Source organism: Ochotona curzoniae, unplaced genomic scaffold (genome assembly GCF_017591425.1).
Source record: "Ochotona curzoniae isolate NIBS_2020 unplaced genomic scaffold, NIBS_Ocur_1.0 contig_1014, whole genome shotgun sequence".
Taxonomy (NCBI): Eukaryota; Metazoa; Chordata; class Mammalia; order Lagomorpha; family Ochotonidae; genus Ochotona; species Ochotona curzoniae.
Window position 1 is genome coordinate 6291797 of NW_024464920.1, and position 17676 is coordinate 6309472.

Below are 17676 nucleotides of genomic sequence, written 5' to 3' on the forward strand. Positions count from 1 at the left end.
AACAGAGCATGGTATCAGAGCAGAGAATTTGAGTTGACCAGTTGTGTTTGGGCAAATGATACTGCTTCCCTTTCACAATCTCGTATAACCTGTTAGTCTCTGCACCACATGTAGTGAAGAGTTTTGAAGCCCTTTATTCAAAATTTAATATGGACACCCTCCACCTTCCATCACATCTACCAATAGAGCCTCCACTCTGCACGGCTGAGATGTGCTGTTTCCATACTGAACTTTCATGCTGTTACTGCAACAGGCACAGGCAACAGTCTCTGCTCCTGCAATTACCTCATTTCTGCCATCCTTGGGAGAGAGGCCAGAAGTCCCTACCGATTTGGTTGTAAGTGTCCTGTGAAGACAAAGTTGTATTTGTAGCCCTCACTATGGTACCATCAAAGCATGTTGGAAGCACCTGCTATGGCTGAACTAGCTGTGCTCCTCCTTAGAAATATGAAGGCTGCTGCTTCTGTCTGCTTCCTGAGTCTGCAGGCTTGGTCGCATGGCACCTGTTGTGGTTCTTTGTGTTACTGTTATTCTTGTTGTCACCCCTGTACATTCATCAGGCACTGTTCAGTTTTATAATTGGACAAGAATGTAAAGTCTTTAAAGGCAGGATATGTGGAAGGCTTGTTGAATTCATTCTGTCTTAGTGGAATCGTGATAGGTGGCTTCTGAAACTTCAAGGTCTGTCTGAAGACTCCTGGTGTTCCCGCTGTGAGGTTTCATAGCTTGTGCCTATGGGGGAGAAGCAATGAGTAAAGAAAGGAAGACCAGCCAGAACTCCCTTATCTTTCTGCAGCTAACCATAAGAGTAAATCATCATCACAAACAAACACACACACACACACACACACACACACACACACACACACACATTGCATCCTCACCGATGGAAGTGGCAAGTTCTAGGAGAGGCATTAGGTCCCATAACGCATCACCCTGACTTCTTGTGGTAGTCTAAGAATAGATTGGAATGATATGGACACCGTAGATGGCATTAGAATGAGAAATTAGAATATGAAATTAAGAGTTGTGATAGTCAAGAAACCTATGAAATTCACATTTGGCCTGGCAGGGCTTGGCAACCTCAGCAATCACAGTCCATTTGGCATGGAGCCCCTCCACATATGATGTGTTTTCCAGTTAAGCCTCCATACTAGAGTTTCTGCAGGACCTTTAGCTGCTCTTCCAGGAATACCCTGGTCTTCTAGTCTCTCCAAAGGCTTACCTCTGGGCCCGGCTCCTCTTCAGTAAACTTAGGCACGTTGGTTGTGTTCTCAGCATTGGTTGTGTTCTCAGCTGTGTCCTGTGTGTGGCTGCAAGCATCCACAGCTGGTCTCAGGATGTGAACGAGATTCTCCCAGTGAACAAAAAGGTCGTCTCTCACGTCTGCAGGGGGACACAGCTGGAGGTAAAACGAGTGGCCAGTGGCGAGCTTCAGGCGGAGCTGTTTCTTGTTACTGTTGTGGATGGTTATCTTTACAAACTTCAAGGGAAGCAGCCTGGTGAGCTCTAAAGTCTGTGTAGATTTGATGATTTTTTCCTTACTCTTAGGGTTGTGTTTGGCATGTTCATCAGAGATAGGCACCTGCCGGGCCAGCAGCATGACATCAGGCAGTGTGAGGCAGGGGCTAGTGCGAACAATGCCCACAGTCACCATTTGGGGCCGGTTGTGCACATCAACCATTTCACCTCGTTTGCTGATCTGGATGAAGTCACTCTCAAACATCGGTGTGTAGCTAAACATAGTATACTCGCCTTTGTACAAATGTTGCTGCAGTTTCCCCATGGAGGTGTTGAACATACTCATGGTGGAGCCGCTGTGAGCCTGTCTTCACACAGGTGCGGGGACCCTGCTTCCGTGTCTGCTCCCAGAGGTGGGCAGGAGATCTCCTCAACAGGCTTGAGAGGCTGAGGCCAGCTGCTCTGTGCTGGAGACTGTGTCCTTTCTGTTATCTGGGATGCACAAATGTCCAGGATCGGGTGGGGAGGTCACTGATGTCAGGCCTGTCTAAATGTTGGGACCCTGGTGTGTTCCAAGGTACACAGATAACTGGAATGTGGACAGGTTATTGTTCACCCAGGAGGGACTTCCCTTGGCCCTAACACATTTGTTCACAGTAGCCACTGCTTGCAGTCTCTCTTTCTCTCTCTCTCTGTTTTTCTCCCTACAGCTTCGATTGCCACTGTAATCTTAGCACCCCCCTCCTTTAGAAACCTAAGCAGCTACTTCCTCCTAAAGTAACTTGGGAGACAACTTTTCTCCTCTCCTGCCCATTGTGACCTGTCTCCATCACACACCCCTTTGTCTCTGTCACTCCACAGCCCCTCCCTCAGGGCAGGAACCCAGTCATTGCCACACCACTCACCATGGCCCAGAAAGACCCCTGCCTAGAGATCTTAACACAAAATCCCAAATTAAACTTTCTGTTTTATTTTAGCGTACATATACTCTCTATATGCTTTTATCCAGCACTTCTAGTTGAAGACGTTTATCTTCTAGGGAGAATTGGACATGGTGGTAAACAGGTTAGTACAGGATGTTTGTCAAGCATTATCATCGCATCACCATAAGATTAATATACAAAAATAAGATGAACATGTATAAACAAGACTAGCATCTTCCAATAGGGGATTGGGTATCTAAATTATGAAATATGTGATGGAATACTCTGCAGTTAAGTCATAATAGTGCATATTTAAATCCTACAGTAAGAGATATCTCTGATTTTTTAGAAAGAGAGCACACAGATTTTAAAACAATTTTATTAGTGTGATTCAGTTGATGTGGAATGATCATTGTATGTCTTTGAGACAGAAATATGTCCAAATATGTTCAATGAACAGTTTAAATCTGCTTTGATGATTATTTTTTTCTTACGCTTTTTATTTTTATTAGGAACATTATGATTTGCTTTTCTTAAAGTAAAGCCAGCTGTATTCATGAAGTCTTTTTTTTTTTTTTTTTTGTCTTACAACCACACTCACCTTCAAACTGCTGGATGAGAGTTTTAAGCTTTGACCCGCACATACGGAGCCTGGCTAGAAAGTGAAAAGAGCCTTCTCTTTCATTTTTCTCTCACTATCCGATTGCATTGAAGAGAAAAATAAAAGCTCTGAGGACCTTTGGTGTCTAACATAGCTAGTTTTCAGTTCAACAAGATTACAAACTACTTATGGACAGTATATATAACACACATGTGCACATAAATGAAGAATCTTTAAAAAGCTCATGGAAAATGTGTTTCTTAATAAAGTGTGTATGGATCTTGAAAATTGTTTCACCTTAAAATTAACTTATCTTTAATTTATGTGAGAATTAGAGAAAAAAGCATATACTACATATATGTGTGTATACATACATATATATATATTATATATATATAATATATGTATATATATATATATATATTCACAGAGAGAGAGAGAAAGAAGGCAAAGTTAGAAGGCAAAGTTAGAAGGAAGGAACTCAGTCCAGGTCTCTTGCGTGTGTGTGTGGCAGGTACACAACCATTACTGCTGCCTTCTGGGCCTGTGTTGTCAGTAGTTATGGTCATTTCTGAAAGAAGAAACTGGGAGTATTATACACAACATCATTTATTTGAAATGGTTCAGAAATCTTACATAACAATTACAAGAACCTTCATAAATTTTTTTAAGATGTTCATATGTGATAAGATACCTATCTTAGTGTTTCAATAGAGCAGTAAGTTAATTGTCTTGTCTCTAGGGAGACCAGCAGCAATGTTATTCATTGACCCTACAGATTATGTGATTTTCCAAATCAGATATTAGACCAGTAACCGTAGAAGCTAATACTCATCAGATGGCTTTATACCCATTGTATACTCTAGAAAATGTCTGCTTTTCATGTATCTGATTGTGTCTGAAATTCCTCTGGATATTTACTTTAAAAATACTTCTTATATTTGGGATATAGATACAGAGACAGACAGACACACACACACACACACACACACACACACACACACACACACACAGAATGAATATGAATCTCTAATTGCTGGTTCTCTCCCTAAGTGGCTATAGGGGTTCAGGTTGGACCAGACTCTGCTCAAGTCTCCCACATGCATGACAGGGACCCAGGTACTTAGGCCATCTTTTGATGCCTTCCTGTGTACACCAGCAGGGAGCTGCTTTGGAAGGGAAGCAGGGTCAACAGGAACCAGAGTTCAAGTGGGATGTCAGTATCTCAGGCTGTGGTTAAAGTTGCTGTACTACAATGCCAACCCTTCCTTTAAGCATTTTAGAAAACTGCCTTATCACTGCTAGCCTCAATACTTGGGAAGATCAGATGGCTAAATATAAATCTATCTGTTGAGGCCAGCATTGTGCTGTAGTGAATAAAGCTACCACCTATGATGCTGGCAATCCCATATGGGCATTGATTTATATCCAGTGTACTCTACTTCCAGTCCAGCTCCCTACTAATGGCCTTGGAAAAAGAGTAAAAATGAGTCAAGTGTTTGATCCTCTACCACATATATGGGAGACCTACATGAAACTCCTCACTCTTGCTTTGGCCTGACCCAGTGCTGGCCACTGTGGCCATCTGGGGAATGAATCAGCAGATGAAACATCCCTCTCTCTCTCCTCACTTCTCTCCCTCCCTCCCTGCATACATTTCTCCCTCCCTTTCTCCTTCTCTCCCTCCCTGCTTCTCTCTATTTCTGTATCTTTCAAAACTGAATAAGCAAAACTTACAAAAAAATCATTGGGAATAAAAAAATTCGAAAAGTTCTCTTAATAGAAAAGAAACACAAATTCCACCTGACTGTAATTTAAGAAATCTTTGTATTCTTTCTGTGTGCTTATTCTTAAGGAAGATTTCAAGTTAGTTACTAGATAGTCTTAAATTTGGCTCTGTCCACTACATTAAAGTCTGTGTCTTTGGGTTAATCATTTAACCTCTTGGGGCCATAGTTTTCTCATCCTTGAAATTAAAATGATCCCTTACAAATCGTTCAACTCAAGATTAGTTATGGATTTCTGAAAAGGATTTAACTTGTTCTCTGTGTAATAAAATTTTTACATATTTTAGTAATACTCTGAAGAATAGTAATAAGTCAAAACATTATTCAAATAACAGCTCTGGAACTCGTGCAATTCAATATATAATCTTACTCTTCTGCTCAATTTCTATGTGCAACTTTTTAGAAATCCAATGTTTAAAATGTTAAAAATGAAAAAAAAATTTCATTCAGTAAGGTGGGCAATCAGTATGAGCACTGTATAAGAGAAACTTAAAAATAAATGTTAAGCATTTTAAACAAGGCAGCTGCTGTGGCATAGGTTAAGTCTCTGCCTGCAGTGCTGGCATCCAAGTTGGGTTCTGGTTCATGTCCCGGCTGCTCCACTTCCCATACAGCTCCCTGCTTGTGACCTGGGAAACAGTGGAGGCTTGCTCAAATCCTTGGGCCTTGCACCCACATGGGAGACACAGAAGAAGCTCCTGGCTTCTGGCTTTGGCCAGCCCAGTTCTGAATGTTGCAGCCATTTGGGGAGCAAACCAGGAGATGGAAGATCTCTGTCTCTCTGTGTGTCTTTGCTTTCTTTGTAAAATATGCTTCCCAAATAAAATAAATCTTTTAAAAAACACGTTAAACCAAATTTATTTGATGATGCCTATAGCTTATAGAAATTTCATTAAAAGTTGTCCACATCCTAATTTTCAGACATAACTATGTTTTCTTACTTGGAAAGGGTTTTTGTGTATATGATTAAGTTAAAGATCTTGAGATGATGGGACTATTTGTATTATGCTATGGGCCAAATGTAATTAGAGTTGCCTTTGTAAATGAAAGAGTCAGGGAAGGAGATATGATCATGAAAGCAGATTAAAGCAGCCATTTACCAAGAGAGGAGCAACCTCTGGAGGCTGTAGAAAAAGGAAATGGATGATCTGCTAGAGCATCCAGTAGAAGCCAGCCCTGCTGACACTAGTTTAGCTGAGGGAGGCCCCCTGTGGACTTGACTTGAAGAACTGTAAGGGAATGCATGTGTGTCATTCTGATCCCTGGTGCCTCTGGTCATGTGCAACACTAATGCACTGTGACAGACCTGAGTTCTTAAAAGTCAGGGATTTCTGGAACAACTCCACCAACATGTAGAAATGGATTTGGGGTAGAGTATTGGGTAGAGGCTGGGAGAATTTTTTGAGGAGCCTGATAGCAAGAGCCTACGTTACATTGAACAGAAACATGAATGCTCAGCATTCTACTGCTAAGGACTAAGAAGGAGTGGATTGGCAGAGAAAGCCATATCGCCTTAGCAAGTACCTACATTATCATGAAGAGGATGTTTTGAGAAACATAGATGTTAAAAGTACTACTGGTGGAACCTCAGCCGAATGAGAATGATAGAAAAAGCTTGTTTCATCATGGAGAAGACCTGTCATCATAAATGGAATGTTGGTTGATACAGGAACCATTGAAGTACTTCTGCCAAGTGCTCAGAAGTAAACGAGAAATGTAATTGAAAACTGAAGGAAAGGGAGATGCACAGTAGCAGGAAAAAGAGAATCCTGTTCTCTTGTTCTATGGGAAGCAAAACTAGCTTCATCCGAAATGATGAAGATGTAGCCTTGCTTCTTCTTATTGCCTCTCATGACCTTTGAGAGAACGTATAAACTGAGTGAAAAAATTTTAAACGAGAGAAACCAGAGTTTGATGAATAGGATATTTTCAACCTTATTCATATCATAAAAGATGCTGAAATTTGGAGATTTACTATAAAGGGTTTGAAGAAGACAAAGCCAAAAGCCAGACAACTTTTTGTATGTGTATGTGTGTATGTGGCCCAATCAGAACTAAAAATCAAATTGTTCAAGCATGCAGAGAGTTGCCTGAGAAATTAGTCATGCAATTCCTACACCTTCTCAGCCATTTTCAGTGCAATGCAGAATGGGATTTTTCAGTACCTCCCTGTAAAATACATAGGAAAAAAAAAGGCACATTTTTAGAATGAAATACTTAGCAGAGTCCATGGCAGCTTCTACTGAAAGGAGCAGAGAGGATACCATAACACGGCTGTTGGTTTACTAAAACTCTACAGGCTGGGAATTGATTTATGAAAGTATTCATTTGCCGGTATATGGCAGTCTATAGGAAAGAGGCAGGAAGCCTGAGAGGGTGGACCTCAGAGACCAGAGGGTGGAGCCAGGCGTACAAAGGATTATTTTTAGGCCTTAAAACCTAATGAAGTTTGCCCTGTGTTATTTCTAAAAAAAAAAAAAAAAAAAAAAATTCTGACCCTGGGTCCTTTTTAACCTTTCATTATTCTTTAAATGAAAATATAATTGGTTTCTTATGCTTGTCCTGACATTGTATTTTGGGAGCTGATTAATTTTTTTTCAATTTAGATTCATTAATATCAAGTTTTATCTCATGGGTGGCCTATAAGTCTCACCCATCTCAAATTAATAAAAGGAAATTTGGGAACTTTTGAATTGATGACATCTTGTGTTTAGAGTGCTGTTTGAATTGAGATCTATAGAGATGTTTCAATGGGGTGAATGGATTTTACATATCAGTGTATATGAATATTTGGGGGAAGAGGATGCACTGTGAGAAAATAATCCCCTTCACCCCGTATTCACATCCAGAAGTTAGGACCTTGTTAATATGTTACCATATATGGCTAATGGGACTTTGCATAGCTGAGTAAATTAAGAATCTTGAGATGAAAGGATTGTTTGGGATTATCCAGGTGGGCCAACCACAATAGAGGGGTCCTTGCATGGGTAACAGGAAAGGTGATGTGATGGGGAATGCAGTGAGACATTTGAAGATGGAGGAAAGGATGTGGGCCAAGGAATGCAGATGGCCTGTCCCTTAGAGCCTCCAGAAGTAACCAGTCTTCCTGGCATTTTCAGAGTAGCCCAGTAAAACTCTTCAGACCTCTAAGCCCAGAGATTGTCAGAGAAAGTTTGTGTTTTATGCTACAGATTTCATGGTGACTTCCTGCAGTGCTGATAGGAAACCAAAACAATGGGTCAGAAGACATGCCATCTGTCATGTACTCACTCATAGAGCAGATGCCAGCTTTCTGTACCCAGGCAGAAGGTGAGATTATTTAATGGAGACCAGAGTACCAGGAATCAAAGAAATTTGACAGGATGCATTTCTACTCCTGAATAGAAGTAGGTCCTCAATAAAACTGCTAAATATACCTAGACTACAAAATACTAGACTCTCTACCATTGCTCATATGTCATGACCCACATAAAGAGCAGAATGCTGGAGTAGACTACAGATGAAGGACTCTATTATTGTAAAACACAGGGGGCAGTGGAGAGGGGAGATGTAGGAGGAGATCAAGGAGGAAACCCTTTTTCTGCAAGACTGTAACACACAAAATAAGAATTTTTAGAAAAGAGGAAATAAATACACATCTTTCCTATCAAGCATCCTTATGAGCTAGATTCTAAAAAATCATGGTATACAGTCATTTTTATTACTTTTAAAAAAGTAAATTTTGTCATTGGAAAGATTCTGTTTTGCATCTTTTTAGGAAGGTTTTATGATACTGAAAGTAAGAATGGACAATGATGGTAATGTTAACGATGTCATCTAGTATTTATTAAGTGCCCATCCAGTGGCAGATACAGTGATAAGCACTTTATATTCATTATCTTACTTAAATGTTACCCAATCTTATAAATTATTCTCACTTCCCCTTGAGAAAATTGAGTTTCAAGAGGTTAGCTTGCTCAAATTTGCATTTATATATTTGTGAGCCAAAACTCATATGAATAGTATTTAAAATTAAATTTTTAAAATCAGGGCAGAATTTCTCATAGTAAAAACAAATCTGCTTGCCATGTACTGTTCAGTATTTTTCACAATAGCTTTTTATTATTAAAGAGGTTATCAGTAATTATTGATGTCATTCTTGTCTAGCATTTAATATTTTACTTCAGATTTCTAGAGTGAGTGAACTGATAACTATTAATTATTTCTACTCAGTATTGAAAGAAACTGATGACTTGATAAGAATCTTAGTTTAGAAATCTTCCCATTTCTGTTTTTTAAAACATTTTCCCTTCCATTTATTGCCCAAATGCTTGCTAACCATTAGTTGCATGCAGCTTATATAGAGCAATAAGCCTTTTGAACATATAACATACTTTCATGACATTTGTAATTTTGTGCCAAGTATTATATGTGATACAAAAACAATAATTATATATGGTTTCTGCTCTGCAGAGCCTTGAAATTTGGTTCAAGTAATTGCCCTACAGACAACCTAAGGGGCTGTCTGATCTTGGGTAAGTGCGATTGTTTTGAAATTCCAACAATAGAAGCATAAATTTCTGCATAAATTTCTTAGTGTAATAGGCAAGTAAGTTTTTTTTTTTCCTTCTGTTTGTGGCCTCTAAAAGCCAGCGTCCACTTTTGATACAATTAGGTGAAAATGGTATGTGTACTATAAGCCAATCTCATGTAATAAAGACCCTCGAATATCTGTTAATTTGCATGTGCTTCAAAAATCTGAAAGTATGTATAATTTACTATTAATTTTGAGTATTTCCTTTAAAAATCATTTATTTCTTCTTCTTGGTCACCAGCAACTACCATCCCGCTTTGCTTTCTGCTTCTGTGAATTCGACTACCGTAGAAACCTCACATGTGTAACTGGCTTATTTCACTTAGTACATGTCTTCAAGACTTGCTTGTGTTATTGCAGATGGTAAAATATGAGTCCCTTTTAAACTAGAATAACGTTCTTTTATTTGCTAATTCATTTGTATGGGAAAACTTCGGTTGCATTCGCCTTTTGTTATTGTGAACAGTCCTACAGAAAACAAGTCTGTAAATGTTTCTGATCTTGTTTTTTTTTTTTTCTGTATATACTGAGAAGTAAAATGGATGAATTTTGTGGTAATTCCAATTCTAATTTTTAGAACCCTATAGTATTTTCCATAATAGTTATGTATTATTTTAAATTTCCACAATATGTGGCACAAAGTCTCCAAACTATGCATATGTTTTTCAAGTGCTTATTTTCTGTTTCATTGTTACGTGTTGTAGGTAGCAGCCATCCTCCTGGGTGGGAGGTGACATCACCTTGTGGTTTGGGTTAGCATTTCCCTGATGATCCAGGAACCTTGCGCCCATGTGGGACACCTGGAGGAAACTCCCAGCTCCTGGCTTCTGATTGGCTTAGCTCTGGCCATTGTGGCCATCGAGAGTGATCCAGTGGAAAATCTTTCTCTGTCTCTCCTGCTCTCTGTCAATCTGCCTTTCCAATAAAAATAAATAGATGTTAAAAGAGAGAGAAAAAGAGAGATCACTGAGGGAAAAAAAAGACATAACAAAAAAAAGGAAAACCGAAAATGTTGTTAGATGAATATACATTTTATCGTAAGCTGAAAAAACTAACCTGCAAAGGGAGTGTAGCAGAGGGAATCTTTTTAATATAATTATGTTAATTTTCTTACCATATTAATATTTCTGAGTATTTCTACATTAAACAACTGTGTGTTCTTTCCAGATACTTAATAATAATACTTCTTTCATAGAAAATAATCCGTGAATATTGAATATGCCACATCCCCATGTAAATCTCCAATAATTATTTGTCTGAGTTAGACATGGCAAGAAAAATTAGGGTGGCCACAGAAGATTTTCTGCAAGGGTGGAATACATAGTGCTGGTTGTAAGTTTTTAGTGATATCAATTATATGCTAATTTTGTGAGGACCCTAATTCACTAACATGTTATTTGAAAATTCTTTGCCATATTTGTTTCTCTTTCTTCTGTCATTTTGAAGCCAGCGTAATGGCCAAGGACTGGAACACCAACTAGTTTCCAACTGCTGAGGATTTCCCTAAGTCCTTTTAACCTGAAATAATATGCATCTGGTTGAGCATCTCTTAAGCAATTCTTACGAGATAGACACGGAAAGGACATACAAAATCTGCATACAGATTAGCAGACTTAAGTGAGAAAATGATATTTTTTTTTCTCTTGAAGATCTTTCTTAAGGAAAACTATTGTAAGTTGAAAGAGCAGTTTCTCGGATTGGATGTATTCTAATCAGCATATTTGATGTTGCTTACAATGTCTCTCATAAACACTGTTGTTAGATGAAAAATGTGCAGAAGTCAGTGAACTTGTTTGTCACAAAACAATTATGGGGTAGCAGTGATGAATATTCCGCCACACCTGTCCTAAAGCCTTACAGTCTCTCTCCCCCTCCACTCTTACTCTCTTTCTCTTTCCCTTTTTTTCTTCCTTTCCTTCATCGGTTAGTCACATCTTCTAAGAAAAGGTATTGTTTATCTTTATATTTTCATAAATGTCTTCAGCAAAGATGTGAAAATGTGCTGACTGACCAGGACCTTTCTTTCTTGGGAAAAAGATCTGTGGTTGTGCCTCAGACGTCTGTTAACTGTTAATGCATCATCATTTAGTATCTCCGATGATTTTTATTGTAACTTATTCTGAGTTTAAACTTAGTTATAAACAGGGATTTTTTTTTCTCTCTACTAATTGCTTGAACTATTCTTGCATTATCTTCTTTGCCTGTTATTTCTTTGTTTGGCTGTTGAACATCTGCTACTTTCATTTTTCAATGTACTTTAGCTTCATAAACTACAAAAAGATACATGGGGCTTTTTAAAAAAAAAAAATGCAAGTAGCCTGGCAAAAATAGAGACGTGTTTTAACCTTAGTGTTGCAGCTCCCTATGTATATGACATTTGTCAGTCACATAATCCATTACTTTACCATCTTCAGTAAGTGGGAACTTTCATTTTGTAAGAGAGATATATCTGAAATACACAGAATGATAAGAAGTCTCTCAATGAATGGTAATCTTCTTTTAAGTCTTTTTAGAAGTATATACAAATGTTCTTTTTAGAAGTATATACAACTGTAAATGTTAGTAATCTAGTCCCTAGTATTCAATCTAGTCTTTAGGAATTAAATCATGTTCCATAAAGTTCTACTTTTACCAATTTGAGTTGAGAGTCCTCAGAAATAAATGATTTTGAATCTTGATTTCATCATTTATAAATATGATAATATTACCTACTTTCTGGGGTGTAGTGAATAATAAAGGATATTTAGTACTTTTACTATCTGTCATTCAATAAACACTCAATAAATATTAACTAGTAGTATAAGTAGAGTACTTTCTAGCAATATTTGCTTTCTTATAAAACAAAAATTTCCAAATTCTTTATATGTGGTAATCATTTACCATAAAGATACAATGCAAAATGAATTGATTTAAACTTGGTTAATAAGACTGTAGTTATATAGCCTACAGACTCTACCAGGAGACACTTAGTTTTATAAACCTTTTACAAATATGTGTTACATGATGGCCTGTGACAAGAAATTCTATCCATAAAGGGTAAGATAGAAAAAAATTAGATTTTAAGTTTCATGTGTTTTTTGTCACAATTACTTGATTCTGCCATTGTAACACACAAGATGCTATAGACTACATGAAAATGAATGAACATGACTATTTCAGTAGTTATGTTATGAAATAGTTTTAGTTGTGTAAACAGTTATAAAAATAAGTGCTGGCTGGATTTTTGTTGAAATGTTCTGGCATTAAGCCTATAGAATAAAGAAGTTAGATCCCTGATGCTAAGTTTGGAGGGGAGAGAGAGAAGAGGAAGAGATAGAGTGGTGAAATGGTTTATAGTCCAGACAAAGACTTTTATTAGGGTAGAAAGTATGACTGACTCCTGCTGGGTGGGAGATGGCCCAGGATCACTTCCATATGGCAGGGTGACCGCATGAGGTAATGGCCATCCAGGACATACATCACTGGGCTTTTATACATCTTAGGTGAAGGAATAGGAGAGGGCAGCAGCTCCTCAGTCTACCCGCTCCTGCGACTTGTGGCACAGGACACTCATCTTGGCGGTGCTGACCTGTGCCGAGACAAGGTTAGGGGTCGGCATATCAGCTTGTCTTCAGCAGGATGATAGAGTCACTTCTGCTCTCCAGATACTAACAATGAAAAGCACATCACTATGGTTCTGTTTGGAAATAGTTCAGGTAATTTTTTTTATCCTACACAGAAAAATGAAGGTTTAGAGAAAGGGTGAAACTGCTGAACCAAAAAGTATTTTTCTCCTATGCAATAAGACTCCAAAGTGCCATTTTCCACTTTTAACCTCAGAGCGTAATTACACAGGGATCTGTTAGATGTTTAGCTTAACCACATTTCTGAGATATGGAAGTCAGACTAGCATTGGATTGAACCACTTTAGAATTTTAGAAATTAATTTCTGAATAAAATATATATCCTTTTTTGATACCAGAGATGGGTGTGCCTTCCAATGTTAGTGTACAACCATTTGGTACACATTATAGTTTATAAGACAAAATTCAAATGCTGTTTCCTTTCTAAAGTCTGATTGAATCCTGTTCTGACAGTGGTACTCCTCTTTTCTGTGAAAACAATTTATGTTTGACATTTATGTTGCTTTCTTTCTTTTGTTACAGATAATTCTATGTATTGTTTACCTATTCTCTTGTGCTGTCCATTTCTGGAAAAGGTTTTGTGGCATCTACAGGCCCTGCTTCATATCTGGCATGCACCAGGCCTTCCCGCTATGTTCATTACATTCTCAGGTTTTTCGTCAGCGTCATTATTCAGACAAAAGCTGAAGATACATAAAAAGCACACACTGGTTAATCAGAATTCTGGTTTTTATTTGATCACGTCCTAACAATCTACTCTCCTTCTGAATTAGTAAAATAGGGTATTTCAGATACTACATTGCTTTCTGAGTTATAGAACTGATGGCAACTGCCTTTTAATATTTTAGGCTTGCATAACAATAGAAAACATCCATCTTTATTATGTTTAAAGAATATATTCAATTTCTCTTTTGCTTCATTCATTACTGTCGTGTAAATGTGACAATAACCCATTAATAAGTAAATATCCTCAAAGTGTATTGAACAAGTAAAATTTCAATTGAGAATGTATTGTTGAAACTTTATGGTTTCTGCATTTGTCCACAAATATTTTATCTGTTTTTTTTTTTCGCAGTTTCCATAGCAGCAAAAATGAAGTTGCATATAATTTGAATGAACACCAAGCAGTCCTGTTTCTTTGTTCATATAGCCAAACTGAGATTTGCGTACACTTAATCTGATTTCAACATTTTGAAAAACAAATGCAAAAAATTATAAGGGAATTTATTAATTGAAAAAGTAGTATGTTATATTTTCCTGTCACATTAGTGACAAGCCTGCATGTTATATTAGAAGCGAGGAAAAAAAAGTGGTTAAAGGCACCACTAACCTTCTTTTTCTGAGATTTGTTTATTTCAAGATTACAAGAGGGTAGGCAGGTGGGAAAGAATAGGAGAGTGAGAGAATGGGAGAAACGGAGAGATCGTATATCCACTGGTTCACTTCCCAAATGACTGCAACGGTGAGGGCAGAACCAGGTTTAAGCCAGGAGCCAGGAACTTTTTTTGAGTGTTGCCCATGGCTGCTGAGGCCCAAACATTTGGGCCATCCTCTGCTGCTTTCCTGGGCGTGTTAGCAGAAGACTGGATTGAAAATGGAGCCACTGGGATTTGAGCTGGCATCCATATGGGATGCCAGCATTGCAGACAACAGTTTTACGTACTATGCCACAATATCAGCTCTTGGTTTGCTCCTTTATTCTGGGGTGTTAATGTGTCTAAGGACAGTAATGCTCCCTGGTGACCCTTCTGTGCAACCCAGGTTCTGCTGTAACCTTTGTTTCCATTTGCCTTTTCCTCTTTATTATTCGTATTAGACCGCTGCTCCTGCTTCTTGCCAAATTCCAGGTTCCCACAGCATGGATTTTTCTTCTCCACAGGGTGTGTCGGTCAACTCCTGTAGGCTTGTAGTTGGGAAATTTCTTCTGTTAGAAAACTGGATTGAGGTGTTTGAGGTGTAAGGAGTTGCAGGTGGTCTTAAAGGGCAGAAAATGCAACTTTAGAAAGAGAACATGTAAGAACAGGTAAGGAGGGTGAAGTAAGACTAGGTCGATAATAGTGGCAGGGAAATAGTAGGATAGATGAAGAGAGAGAAAAAAAGGAAATTCAGAGAAAGAATGTGCACTGCAGTTGTAATCCTTGGGCACAAGTGATATATTGATTTTTCAAACATGCAGTGATGATGGGAATACAAGGAGGGAACTTGAGCAATTTGTCACTGTCACCTGAATACAGAGGAGAAATTATAGAATGTTATAGACCTTTGAAGCGCCATTTTTCATTATAACAAGTAAATGTGTAGCTACCCAAAATACATTTAAAAAATATTACTTCAGGGGCTCTTTTGTTTCACAATGGCTAAGTTTATAATTTACTCTTAAATTGTTTTCTGCTTTAGCAACACATGTTTATCTCAGCAACAGAAAATCTGTGTATTTCAATACTTGATGTTACCTTATTTTGTTCCAGATCAGAGCATTTCATGTTGATGCTGGAGAAAATTGCTCACCAGAGAGTCAATAGAAGAGTTTTAATAGGAAGAGTTTAGGGGCTGCTTAATTGAAGATCCTTGTTGTCAAATTTCTTACACTCCTATAGGGGCTGCTGGAAGTGTGACAGACCAGAGCCCAGCTCTTGGGGTTTTCCAGATAAAGGCCATTATGCCACCCCACTCTGGAAGCTACTTCTCTCGAGGTCATCTACCTTCATCTTCCCCTAAATCTCATCCTTTTGTTGTCCTCGTTTGGCTGGATTCCTTTTCCTACTCTTAGTCCTGCTGTCAGTTAAGTAAAGTCCCTTTCTCAACATCTTATATGAACAGCTCCTTTCTTCCCTTCATTTTCCCAAAATCAGTCATATTTATTTGCCTATATCTTAATGTACTCCGGCTGCATTGATACCATAAAAATGGTGAGACTGGACACTGGTCATTTTGAAAATGATAAGTCTGTGTAAAGAGTCCTAAACCAAAATTTATACTACAACGGCTACTATCCTCACTACTCCCTTTGCCATCATTCCTTGGGCACGTATGGTATTTATTGTTTTCTTGCTATGTATCAGGGACTGTGTAAAGTAAGCTGTGAAAATTTTGCATTCTAGTAAGAGGAGACAAGGAGTAATATATAAAGAAATGATGGCAGTAAGTGCTGTGTATTAACATTTTTAAAGGTGATGGGAACAAGTGATTGGGGATAGAAAATTGCTGGCAGATTACACTATGCATTGAAGGAAGGCCTTCTTGTGAAGTTGATGTTCTGACCTGGTGATAGCTAATGAGGGGAAGGGGCCAGCCATGGGAAGAGCCATGCCAGCCATGGCCAGCTGTGTGAGGCAGAGACAAGTTGGAGGGCCCAGGTTGTGATTAGAATGATAGTGAAAAGGGTGGGACCAAAGAGGTACTCGGAGACTGCATTCTATTGGGTAGTTTAGAACAAGATAAAGAATTTTGAATTTTTTGTTACTGAAATGACAAGTCACTGGAGGATTATGGGTATGGTTCAAGTGATTTAATTTACATGTGAAAATGTTTCCTTGTATTCCTTGCATGTTAAGTAAACGTTTGCTTTCTTGCATAGTTGTTAAGATACAATTATCAGAAAGCTTTGGTTAGTTACATTTGGATAAATCTCAGTACTTTGGGATGGAGCTATTATTATTTTGTCTACTTTTGGGGAAACAACTGCAAAGCTGATGTTCAGTGTTTTTGTTAGTGTAGAAAATATTGTGGGTTTTTTTTTTTTGGTACAAAAAAAGGTAGAAAGTAAAAATACTTGGAAGAAAAGACCATCCACAGATGTGCTGGCCAAAGAGAATGGTTTCTACCTACCAACTGACCTGTCAGCATGTTGTAAAAGCACTTTGGAATCCTACTTTTTATAAAAGAAAACATCTCCATATTTTTCTGCAACATTTGTAAAGATTGTTTTAATGAGGTAATTATCAGGAAGGAATGAACAGATTACTCAAGAAGTCATCTTCAACGTGGAATGCAAATATAGATACATGTCCTTCTGTTTCATTGAAAGCATTGAGATTCATTTCATAGTAGACTAGGGAAGATTTCAGTCGATGCAACTTGTTTCCCCTTGAGGAAAAATTAATTCAGAGAATCAAAAGGAATATATTCACTGAATTATGAGATGCCTAGGAGTATTACTGATGATTTGTTTTGGGAAGATAAATAATAAGAAATGTATGAAATGTGCCTGCAAAATAGGAACATGGTCACTGTAGAACATCTTTATGTATAAACATAAAATAGGAGAATTCCACAAGCTTGTGCTATGCATATAGGAAAAAAAATATCATGAGCCAATCATTGGACCATAGATGTAGGAATAGGTATCTGTGCATATAAGGAAATAGAAGCTGGTGATCACTGCCTCCCATAGCTCAGGTATGGAGAGTGAATCTGAAGGTTAATCTCACTGAAGCAGAAGTAGATAACTTTGCTTAGATGAGGATAAATGGTACGGCTCCAGCAGCCTCCTGCCAGTTTAAAAAGTGCCGCTGCACATCATAGACGCTTGAGTTAATCAGAGGTCACATCCTTAGGGCATCTGTACTGTCGCTAATTCACTCCTTGGAGGCTCTTTCTCCTTTACTCTGCATAAATACGTGTTTGGTATGTATTTATTCATTTGAATGACAGAGATTGATTGATTGATCAATCCTGTCCACTGGCTCACTCTCCCAACATCCACAAC

General features: G+C 38.1%; 2 protein-coding genes across 7 annotated transcripts in view; one reads left to right on the top strand and one right to left on the bottom strand.

The window, feature by feature from the left end:
- ANKS1B (ankyrin repeat and sterile alpha motif domain containing 1B) overlaps nucleotides 1–17676 on the top strand; it is a 1034668-nt gene that overhangs the window by 267085 nt on the left and 749907 nt on the right. The gene's annotated exons all lie outside the window — the stretch shown is intronic.
- FAM71C (family with sequence similarity 71 member C) lies at nucleotides 120–2029 on the bottom strand. The gene is made up of 2 exons (XM_040980325.1): nucleotides 1226–2029; nucleotides 120–732 (listed from the first exon to the last, which is right to left on the bottom strand). Exons 1-2 carry the CDS (start codon nucleotides 1805–1807, stop codon nucleotides 634–636), a joined length of 681 nt encoding a protein of 226 aa, XP_040836259.1. The 5' UTR covers nucleotides 1808–2029; the 3' UTR covers nucleotides 120–633.